Source organism: Diabrotica virgifera, chromosome 7, assembly GCF_917563875.1.
Source record: "Diabrotica virgifera virgifera chromosome 7, PGI_DIABVI_V3a".
In the NCBI taxonomy this organism is placed as follows: domain Eukaryota; kingdom Metazoa; phylum Arthropoda; class Insecta; order Coleoptera; family Chrysomelidae; genus Diabrotica; species Diabrotica virgifera.
The window spans coordinates 173,884,835-173,897,551 of record NC_065449.1 but is presented as its reverse complement, the minus strand read 5'-3'; the positions used below and the strand labels follow the sequence as shown (position 1 = coordinate 173,897,551).

General features: G+C 30.8%; 1 protein-coding gene across 7 annotated transcripts in view; it reads right to left on the bottom strand.

Annotated features, from left to right (window-relative positions):
• The window catches only part of LOC114335140 (microfibril-associated glycoprotein 4-like), a 139,416-nt gene that overhangs the window by 87,317 nt on the left and 39,382 nt on the right, over positions 1-12,717 (bottom strand). For 4 of the 7 annotated variants that reach the window (XM_050655949.1, XM_050655945.1, XM_050655950.1 and 1 more), the window contains exon 2: positions 1,532-1,661. The exons of the other annotated variants lie outside the window; for them this stretch is intronic. In XM_050655949.1, coding sequence (XP_050511906.1) covers positions 1,532-1,661 — 130 coding nt within the window. The remainder of the gene's footprint in view (positions 1-1,531; positions 1,662-12,717) is intronic. 7 annotated transcript variants of the gene reach the window in all.

Genomic DNA, 12,717 nt, shown 5'->3' with positions numbered 1-12,717 from the left:
AAGAGTTGTGAACCACGAGGTGATACCACTGAAGACAATATTGTAGAAAGAGAAAAATTTATTGTAAAGCAATTACAAGAGGTGAAAAAAAACTATGTTCAGCCTATGCAGGCGCAAGGTTTGTTTCATACTTTGTTTCAAGGTTTGTTTCAGTTTTCTGTATGTTTAAACCCTTTGTTGGTCGTACATGGGATTAGAATTAGCAGTCCCATTGATTGCATTTTTTTTTTGTTTAAATACAAGCTAATATCATTGTTTAACTAGATAGTGTCTAGTAGTCTAGTTATACAATGCTATTATAGATACGGGATTGTAGATTTGGGATATCTTTATTTAATCTTTTGAGAATTCTTTACGTAAGTTTTATACAAAAATGCTGGTTTTATTTCTTTATAAATTTTCTAAGAATGCGTCAGGTACCTGGATAATAATCCAAAAATTTGTTTGCATATTTCAAAAATATTATATATCCCATAATTAGGTATTTTTCGGTCTAAAAGACAATGGTCATCATATTTTAATCATAACATATAACTAGTTTGTAGAATACAACTAATAAAATGTTAAAATTTGCCCTAATTACTGTAAATTATGGTATTTTCCCAAATATAATATTGTGAAATACCCAATAATATGGCAGGTGTCGGCGATCATAAAAATTTTGAAGCTCTATAATAACTCAGGCCTGTCGTAAAATAGCAAACCTTTGTCGCTAAGAAACAAAATAAAAATAGCTGAGAAAGTCAAAAGTATGGTTTACAATCACATTCACAGTTGAAGAATGCTTTAAAACGCTTCAGCAGATGTTTAAACATCTATAACAATCTGAACGAATTCTGTTTAGTATAAGTACAGTTCTGCCCAAATTATTAGATGCACTATAAAAGATTTTATAAAAAATGTTAATTATGAGGTAATACCATTGTATTGTAATACTAAATAGGTTTTGTATATGTACCAGACACAAATTATGTTGTTTGGTGGTCTATTAAATTGTCTATATTGAATCACAAATAAAACATTAATATTACTGAACCAATATGTATTTATTGACTCTTGAAAGAAACAGATATAACTACACCTAAATATTGTCAATTTGTTGTTGTCGTATTGTAGCTCAACAAAATAATAACATTTAATAGTACTTTAATTCTTTCAATTTAATAAACTGTAATACACAGAAAAGCTTTTTATTTCATATCAATCACAACTGTAAACCACATACCGCTAATAGGCTTAGTTTTATAGTAAGATTTGATAAAACGTTTTAGCGGTATCTACCTCTTTTTATATAAAACTTTGTTTTAAAATATAATTAATGGTTCCCTTAATAAACTGGGGCATATATCCATGCATAAAAACTATTAGCTAGTCCATAAATCCCTTACGGGCCAAAATTTTAGCACTCAATTTTGAAATCGATTTTGCCACCATTTTGTGAAATGTTAGTTACCGCCTTTGGGCCTAGCACGGCAGCATAATAATAATAATGAAGGTATATATTTTTTGAAAAAGCAAATAAAATGTATACCTAAATTAATATCTTCAGTTTGAGGATAGAGAAATCTTCCAAAATCATTCCTCAATGAGCTGGTTCTACTTTCAAACTTAACGTCCAATAGTTTTGTGAATTTTACATCGGCAAGGGCACCAGCAGATAACTAGAAAAAAAGAATGAATTTCTAAATGAAATAAAATGTAGTAGAAGTTTTAGATTATATTAGAAATGAGGTACTTAGCAATAAAATTGCCCTAATAAAGTTTTAAAAAACGTTACTGTATTTACATTTCAAATATGTACCCATTAGGCATGGATTACGCGTACCAAAAAAAATTTATCTACTCTATGTCATATTATGTATAAGTTTTTAGTTTGTGAAAACCGTCATTATAGATGTACTCTGGGCTAATTAGCAAAATACAAGGAAAAGTTATTTACCAGCAATTTTATTGCTGGAATCGAATCTTATTATTGTATGTATTAATAATAGAGATATGCAAAGTCCGCAGATAGTGTGCTACATATTTTATAAACAAAATGGTGCCCGAAAATCGTGTTTTTTTCAATTTTTGCTCTATAACTCCAAAGATTTTAACTTTAGACCAAAAAGACCCAAATAAAAATTCACCGCAATTAAATTCTACATAGAGACTTGTTTTTTCCGATTTACTTCGACGAAAATTTTCCCCGGAAAAAGCGGGTTTTCCAACAAAATCTTTAATTTTCAACTAAACTTTTAGATAAGTAGTTGTTAATCAATAATTAAATAACTTGGTGACGTAAAAACCCTTTCCGTATATATTACAATTCCAGAAGTCTATGGAAATTGAATGAACAGTTTAGCAACAATTAAAATGTTAATTAAAAATTTACGGTCGCTATAATAACGACAATAATTATGATGCATAAGAATAACTATGGTTTTTTATAAAAAGACACTATACCTATCTAATGTACTCTACAGAATTGAAATTGGACGATTTAAGCGGCCTCAGGAATATTTTAAAATTATAAACAATTTTTTGGTTTATAAACAAATAGAATATCTCGGGAAATATTGAACAAAATTAAATTGTGAAGACGGTATTCGAAACACAGCGGCAGGACGCTTCTTTTAACCCTGCTGTCCTGTTCGGGTCTATTTGACCCAAAAAATAATTTATTTCTTATTTTACAAATTATTACGCGGCGTAACGATTTGGTGTTTCGTGACTTTATTACCTAATATGAGGTCTTTCAATTGCATATGAGATATACAATCAACTTCCTGATTTTTTTGATAAAAATGAAATTGTTACCTAGAGTACGTTCGGGTCAATATGACCCGCGTATTTAAACCGTTAAAAATTACCTGTGTATGTGTGTTTAGTTGGCAGTACTCTATATTGACAGTACCTGTGTGTTTGTCAGCCGGATCCGTTTGTAAATAAAAACAGGTTTCTGCAAGCTGGAACTTTTAAAATAAACTGTAGTATAGCTGGACGAGGTTGCAAACCAAATTATAAATATAACGGACATGGACGAACAGCATGTCTTTATAACCAACTGGAAAGACATGAATAAAGTTGGTTTCCATGCATACATTATAAGGGTTTATAAGTCCCATGGTGAATCAACTAAAAGTTTGTGGAATGAAGAAAAGGGTCGTAGTATATTTCAATCAACAATGTCGTTTGATATATTTACAAAAAGTTTGCAAATAATACGTTTTAATAACAAAACTACTAGACAGGAGAGGAGACGTAGGAAATGTACCAAAATATTTTAACCCTGATGAAAATGTTGCTGTCGATAAGCAACTAGTTGCCTTTAGAGGCCGCTCTCCCTTCAAATGGTACATTCCAAGCAAGCCAGCGAAATATGGCACAAAAGTTTGGGTTTTATGTAATTATGAACAGTAAAACTTCTTATGCTCTAAAATTGCAGATCTATACAGGAATGCATGTGATGTGTGACTTGAGTAGTGATTTGGAAGGCCACAATATTACGTGTAATAACTTTTTTACATCGTAAAATTTAGGACAATTTCTTCTAAAACAAAGTAGATACAATGCCGGGGACTATAGATAAAATAAACCGGAGCTTATAGCAAAAATCGCGAATAAAGAAGTTCATAGCTCGTCTTTATTGCTTCACGCAAGATACCACTGTTGTTGACAATATTCCTAAACATAATAAAAATGTTGTTCTTATGAGTACTTTGCATCATGAATCGATGCATCATACGTCATTTTCATCAAACGAAAAAGCCCCAAATTATTTTAGATTACAATTATTCCAATAAGTGAGCAGTGGATACGCTTGCCCTAAAAACAAAAACAACACTAATTATTATGTTGTATATATCATAAACATATTTGTAAAATCCATTCTTTTTATTACTGTCCCAGTTGTAAACTGAATTAAATTTTCGTAGATATTTGTTACTAGGCTTTTTTGAAAGAAAATAAAGAAATATGAAAAAAAATTTTTTAAGAAACGTTTTTCTATAGTTACGAGTGACTTGAATTAAAAATATTATAAAAAAATCAACTAACAAGCAAAAAATCAAAAAGAATTTAAAAAATCTAACACATCCGTCAAAGAAAAGCGTGGCGCGTGTTCATCGAATAAACGGTTTTTGCCCCACGCTTTTCTTTAACGAATGTGTTAGATTTTTTCAATTTTTTTTATTTTTTGCTTTTTAGTTTATTGTTTTTTAATATTTTTAATTCAAGTCACTCGCAACTAAAGAAAAGCGTTACTTAAAAAAAATTTTTTTCATATTTTTTTATTTTTTACTTTTTAGTATTACACTTTTCAAACATTAAAATATATCGTCATGTTTATTAAGATATGTATAAAACATGATGTACTAACATGAAAAGTAGTCGGAATCGGCAAAAAATTTGAAACTTTATTGTTTATTAATGAAGCATAACGTAAACAATTAACGTAAAAAGTGAAATTATGTATTGTTCATATCATTAGCTATACAATCCGTAAAAGTTTCAACGTTTCAAAGTTTCAAGCTTTTACATTGTAAAAAACAAGAGAATTTAAGCGTTTTCCATTAAAATCTTTTTTTTTTTTATTTAAACAATTAATAAACATAAATTTTTTATTGACTATTCGTGTATTGTTCCCGTGAATGCATATGTCTGCAAATTGTCATTCATTTGCATTGAAGAAAAGGCAGTCACATTAACGTCTAAAAATTTGACGCAAACTATTGAACTAAATAAAAGCGTTTAAAAATACCTAACTTTTATTTTTGTTAATAAGGTCTAATTTACATTAAAAACATAATTTTTGTTTAATTATCTATAGTTTCTTGTTAATAAAGTTTTATTTATTGCCATTAGCTTATTTTATTTCGATTAAGGAGGGTAAACCATAGTTGGGTCATATTGACCCGAACAGTACATTTGTGTAGTTGACTCGAACGGGACAGCAGGGTTAAAAGAAAAAACGTTTAATTATGACGAGCGGTTCCTGAGATACAACCGGTCAAAATTGACCGGATTTTACGGCAAAGATATAAACAATAGGATCATAATTTTCAAACCATCACCTTTTTATTTTTGTCCTCTTTCTCAACACCAATTTTCATATCTTTAAAATCCTCATAACATATATTATTATAATAAAAACTATCGATAATACGTGTGAAAATTGCCAAAAATAGCAAAATTCCAATCAAAAATTAGGTTGGAGAAAATGTAACACTCAAAGTTCAAAATCGGTATACGTTAACAAAATGCATTTTCTCGGCTTCCCATAGAACAATTTCGTTCATTCTTTTTTTGTTCCATAATAACTCGAGTAGAGCCATCGAACTAACGCATTATTAAATGTCAAACTTGCTTTTGTTTTGTTATAATAGATTAATTTATTTATAAGAACAGAAAATTACATATTTTTTCCAGTTGTAGGCTTTTTTTAGATAAACTTACTACAAGTGTACCTTTTAAAGTTAAAAACATAAATATTCTCATTTGAAAGCTGTATAATTATTTAAACAATTTTTATTTAAACAAATTAAAATATTGTGTTATAATAAATAAATTAATTTATTAAAACAAAAAAAAAGCAAGTTTGACATTTAATAATGCGTTAGCTCGATGGCTCTACTCGAGTTACTTGGGAACAAAAAAAGAATGAAGGAAATTGCTCCATGGGAAGCCGAGAAAATGCATTTTTTTTAACGTATACCGATTTTGAACTTTGAGGGTTACATTTTCTCCAACCTAATTTTTGATTGGAATTTTGCTATTTTTGGCAATTTTCACACGTATTATCGAAAGTTTTTATTATAATAATATATGTTATGAGGATTTTAAAGATATTAAAATTGGTGCGGAGAAAGAGGACAAAAACAAAAAGGTGATGGTTTGAAAATTATGATCCTATTGTTTATATCTTTGCCGTAAATTTCGGTCAACTTTGACCGGTTGTGTCTCAGGAACCACTCGTTATAATTAAACGTTTTTTCTTTTAAAAGAAGCGTCCTGCCACTGTCTTTCGAATACCGTTTTCACAATTTAATTTAGTTTAACATTTCCCGAGAGATTCTATTTGTTTATAAGCGAAAAAATTGTTTATAATTTTAAAATATTCCTGAGGCCGCTTAAGTAGTCTAATTTCAATTCCGTAAAGTATATTAGATAGGTATAATGTCTTTTTATGAAAAAATCATAGTTAGTCTTATGCATCATAATTATTGTCGTTATTATAGCGGCCGTAAATTTTTAATTAACATTTCAATTGTTGCTAAACTTTTCATTAAATTTTCATCGGCTTCTGGAATTATAATATATTCGGAAAGGGCTTTTACGTTACCAAGTTATTTAATTATTGATTAACAACTACTTACCTAAAAGTTTAGTTGAAAATTAAAGATTTTGTTGAAAAACCCCGCTTTTTCCGGGGAAAGTTTTCGTCGAAGTAAATCGGAAAAAACACGTATCTATGCAGAATTTAATTGCGGTGAATTTTTATTTGGGTGTTTTGTCTAAAGTTAAAATCTTTGGAGTTATAGAGCAAAAATTGAAAAAAAAAACGCTATTTTCGGGCGCCATTTTGTTTATAAAAAAAAGTAGCACACCATCTGCGGACTTTGCATATCTATATTATTAATATATACAATCATAAGTTTCGATTTCAGCAATAAAATTGCTGGTAAATAACTTTTCCCAAAAATGGCCTATTCTCCGATAATCAGCCCAGACTAATAGCAGTGCGTGAAATAAGAATATATTTTAAATGGGATTTACTTATTCGCACACTTTCAGTGGGTTTTTTGGCACACTTTCATATAATCAAATATTCTTAAATTTCGCGTTGTCATGGTGATGACAATATTATGGGCAATGACTTACAACAAAATTTTTGACAGTTTTGTGGTTTGAAAGTAGTTAGGATTTTTAAATGTCAAAGTTCTAAAAATTTTAGAATAGAAATGAATTCCAGTGACGAAGAGTTACAGTTTTTTTATTTGTTTATCGTAGATAAAATATTGTATGAAACTGTGCGCGAAGTACTTTTTCTGAACTTACGCGATGTATAACACTCGCTTCGTTGTCGCTCGTGCTCTAAAAATCGCGTGCGTTCGCAAAAAGCTTACTTCACGAACTATTTCATAAATAACTATTATAAATAGCTAGCTGAATATTTGTTAATAGATTAACGGTGTCTAGTCGGACAAACTTTGATGTATGGTAACACAGGAACAAGGGAAGTTTTAATTTTGGAACAGTTTAAAAATTTGTAACGTCAGCTTATAAGAAAAGATACCATGTATTTTGTCGGACAGAACATTTAATTGATTTGTTACTCTTTCATTAAAATCTCATGCAAAACTCAGACTGCTATTACTAACCAAGATGATTCCTGTAATTTGACATATTCTTCGTATTCCACTCACTAAAATGCCCAGTTGGTGATAAACACCAGTCTGATTTTTGCATGAGAGTTTAATGAAATGGTAACAAATCAATTGGAACTTCTGTCCGACAAAATACATTGAACGTTTTGGTAGTCTGGCGTTACAAATATTTAACCTATTCCACAATTAAAATTTCCCCTGTTCCAGTGCTCCCATACATCAAATTTTGTCCGACTAGACACCGTTAAGCTATTAACAAACTTTCAGCTTGCTATTAATAAACTTTTTTTTGGTACGTGGGATCCAGGTTCATTAGGATGTTGTCATACATTTGGATTTTTCTGCTGATATCATATTGTATTTTTATCTGTTATATTAAAGATGTGTGTTAATCCTTGGAGATGGAGATGGTCTTCTGTCTCTGCGATTAATGCGGCGTCGTCTGCATAACATACTATGTATTTGGATTTCTTTGTTCCCCTTTCGGTAACCATGACCTTTACGTACTGCTTCTATTATTTCGTCCATTATTATATTAAAGAGCAGTGAGCTTAACGAGTCACCTTGTCTGATTCCGCTTTGTACTAGTATAAACTGTGTTAGTTTCTCATTTATCTTTGCCTGTATTCGAATATGGAAGTAGATGTTTTCGATGGTTTGTATAATAGTGATTGATATGTTTCTTCTATACAGTAAGCGTAAGATGTTTTCGAATTGGATGTCTATAAAACACAGAGATGCTGGTTTATTGTACTCGATGGCCTTTTCTGTGATTTGTCTTAGTACAAATACGGCGTCTACGCAGGATCTTTCGAAACAGAATCCTTGTTGTTCATCTTATAAAGTTGTTATGATATTGATTTTGTTGGTTAGGAGTTTGGTGGTTAGCTTAAATGCGGTTCAGTAGATTTATTACTCTATAATTCTTGGGGTCTTCTTTGTCTCCTTTCTTGAACAATGGTACCATCATGCCGTTTCTCCATAGGTCTGGTATCTTGCAGTAGAATTTTAGTTCTTGTATAAGTTTTATCATGTATATCCTCCGTTCTCCTCCGTATTTTAGAAGCTCGTTGGTTATTCCATCTGGTCCTGGTGACTTTTTTTTTGAGTGAATTTTTGACAATCTCTACTTCCTGAAAATTGACTTCTATTTCGTGTCTTAATTTAAGCACCTACATAAATGCCGTCAAATAACTTTACAATAAATAAAATGAATGTAGAATTAAAATCGGTTATGCTACTTTTAACTGTTTAAAGTTAATAAAGGACTTCGACAAGAATACTGTCTATCGCCAACTAATATAAACTTTAAGACCTGAGGATAAATAATAATTTCATAAAACAAACAACTGAATATAAATACTTGGAGGTAACTTTAACAAATCCGGGATCTGATAAAACGGATATCTATATATACATAAAAATATAAACGGATATCTATATATGTATAAAAAAAAAAGTAGAGTTATGTTAGTTACACCATTTATAAGTCCAGAACGACTGAACAGATTTTTATGAAATTTTACACGTATATTCAAACGGACTGGGAATAGGATAATATGGAGTTTCATACCCGTACGTCATAAGGGAGCTTGTCCCCCTTATTTATTTTTTTAATTATTGGAAAAACCGTTTTTTACTAATTTTGTGACATGTAGAACCAAAACATACATACAATTCTAAATTTTCAATTTTATATCTCAGACCGTTATTTTTTAATAGCCATTTAAATATTTTACATCTTTATTTTAAAATTCTACGGTTGCAGTGTGTGTTACCATACCATGTGATTGTTATGAAAATTGGCAGGTATATTCGACCGGACTGGGAGTTGGTTGTTATCTATATTTCATATCCGTACGTCATAAGGGGGTTGCCCATGACGCCCTCCTTCTCACAATAATGACGTGAAAAATACGAAATTAAGTAGGTAGACTCCTTAATGAATTCCGAGCGGAACCGTACTAATTTTTTCCTCTACCTCAATCAGTTATCTCTATCTCAATCCGAAATACAATATCTTAAGCCGTAGAAATATTCTGATGACAGCAGAAGAACGAGCGACAAATTTTATGGAAAAGAAGTGGAACAGTTTAACTTTGGGACTCAAATTGGGAAAAATATGATGAATTTTTTAATTTTGCGAAATTTTCAAAAAATATCTCTAAACGGAACTTTTCTGACGAACCGTAAGCAGGAGAAAATTCTGAGCACACGAAAAGAACAAGCAGCAAATTATAAAATTTTATTTAATTTTAATTAATTTTGTTTAATTTTATTTAATTTTATTTAATTTAAGTATTTTATTTATTTTCGTCTATTTTACTTTACTTCATTTTTTAATTCCATTTATTTTTTTTATTTTATTTCAATTTATTAAATTTTATTTAATTTTATTCAGTTTTATTTATTTTGATTTCTTCTTCTTCTTGTGCCACTCCTATCGGAGATTGGAAATCATCAAGGCTACCCTGACTTTGTTTACAGCTGACCTAAAAAGTTCATTAGTGGTGCAGCCAAACCACTCTCTCAAATTCCGCATCCACGACATTCTTCTACGGCCTGGATTCCGTTTTCCTTCTATTTTTCCTTGCATTATATTTTGAAGTAATGCGTATTTACGACCTCTCATCAGGTGACCCAAATACTCGAGTTTTCTTCGTTTTATCGTTAACAAAATTTCTGGGTCTCTTCCTATCCTTCGTATTACTTCAAGATTTGTGATTCCTTCAACCCAACTTATCTTCAGTATTCGATGGTAGCACCACATCTCGAAAATTTCAATATTTTTTATGTTGTTCTGTTTGAGAGTCCAGGCCTCTACACCGTATAATGGCGTGTTAAATACGTAGCCTCTTAGCATTCTTAATCGTAGAGGGATGCTTATATCTCTGTTGCAGAAGAATTTTATCATCTTTATGAAGGTGGCCCTGGCAATTTCGATACGTCTTTTTATTTTATTGTTTTTGTCTCCAGTTTCGTTTATTAAAGTTCCCAAGTATTTATAACTTGATACTTTTTCAATTGGAATGCCGTTTATACTAATATGTGCTGGTTGTGTCATGATTTTACTGAAGACCATATACTTGGTTTTTTTGATATTAATGTTTATGCCATAATTGTTGCAAGCAATATTTATGTTTGTAAGTAATCGTTGTAATTCTTCTACTGTTCTTGCAACTAGTACAGTGTCGTCTGCGTATCGAATATTATTTACAACCTCTCCATTGATTACGATTCCTTCATTTGCTTGCAAAAGGGCTTCCTGACAGATGCTTTCACTATATACACTAAATAGCAGTGCTGACAAAATGCATCCCCGTCTTACTCCTCTACGTATTTCTATTGCTTTTGATATTTCGTTTTCTATTTTGATGTTAGCTTTCTGATTCCAATATTAGTTGAGAATTATTCTCAGATCTTTATTATCTATGTCTTTTCTTTCAAGAATGTCTCTTAGCCTATCGTGGCGTACTCTGTCAAACGCTTTTTCAAAATCGATAGTACATGCATGTACTTCTTGATTAACGTCTAGGCATCTTTGTGTAAGAACATTCAAACCGAAGAGAGCTTCTCGAGTACCTAGTCCTTTTCTGAACCCCATCTGTGTATTACTAATATCTGACTCCAACTTTTGATAAACTCGGTTGTGGATGATTTTTAGAAATATCTTTAGTAGATGGCTCATTAAAGATATTGTTCGATGTTCTGAACATTCTTTTGCATTGGATTTCTTTGGCAGTATAACGAATGTAGACAGCAGCCACTCTTGAGGTATAATACCAGTATTGTACACTGTGTTAAATAAGTGCAATATTATACCTATTGATTCATCATTCAAGAGCTTTAGTAATTCAGTAGGAACCTCATCGGGTCCATTTGCCTTTCCAGTTTTGGAATTTTTAAGTGATTATTTTGTGATATTTTGATTTACTTTTATTCAATTTCACGTAATTTTAATTTAATTTAATTTTATTTAATCAACACTTATAGAGTTGGAACCACCCGGAACCCAATCACAAATACAGGATTGTTTTGAATGTAGATACAATAAAGCTGTTATATTCATTATAAACAAATTTAAGATTGTAACTGTTGCACTACAAAATTTTATTTTATTACTTCTAACTAAACTTTATTACTTCAAACATAATATTTATGTGTAATTCATTAAAAATAATAATAAAACCTCACTTACATCGAGCATTTTTTGTTTATTAATTACGAATTCCTTTTGTTTACTTGAAGTTTATTGTATACAACAGTTTGTTTTTATCTATTGAGGCAGTACGAAGTCTGCCGGGTCAGCTAGTAATTTATAAAACAAAAAGGTATCAACCGTAACCCGAAAATTACACTCGATTACATGGAGCGAATATGTTTGAAGCAATACTAAACGGCAAATATTTAAGGAAATATTGTGGAAAATGATTCACTGTAAGGATAAGAGGCATGGGTGACTAGTTAAAGAACGGAAAACAATATAAATGCAATTAAACTAATTATGTATTGGAGAACAAAGTATTATACAATTTAACATCACACCTGCCTCAATAATTAGACCTCAATTGCAGATGAGCATACCTCAATTAGAGAACTAATGAATGTAAAGGAGAGACTAAATGATGACATTGAAATAAGAAAATATCCCTGGTAGCGAAGAATGGACAAGATAAGAACACTGCTAAGAAGTTGGAACTGGAAACCAAATGGGAGAAGAAAAATCGACGTCCTAGATTATAGTGGAACACACAAAGAAAATCTGCAATGAAAGAAAGGGACCTTACTCAAGATCTATTTGACAAGAAGAATTGGCGATTGGGATGTTAGTCCATGTGGTGAGACCGCTACCGTCTGAAAAAACTTTTTGATTCGGTTTCTTTGTGGATTCCTATTCAAAACTGTCCCCTTTAAACAAATCTGAAGGGTGCCGGGCGGAATTTTTGGGCAGAAATTGTTTAAACAATTTTTTTAGACAAATACAAAAGATCATGCTTTTTTGTTCTGAAACATATATTTTTAAATTTTTTGGGTCAATCTAAACAAGAAAGGTATCTTGTAATTTTTCTCAGAAATTGATTGTTTTGGATTTAAAGGCGATTTAAAATTTGAAAAATGAGAAAATACGCATTTTCGAGGCTTAAAAACTCATATTTAAATTAGTATCTTTGAGGTTTCCAGATACTTAGATTGAAAACTGAACATTCAGCTTCAAGATTCTGAAGAGTGATCGCGTCTAACTTCAATTTATACCGTTGTTTTTTAATTGTTAAATATGCGTGTTTATCCGATTTTATTGCCGGTGCGGCGCGCTCCGTTTCAAAAATCTCCTATTTTCATCCGAAAAATA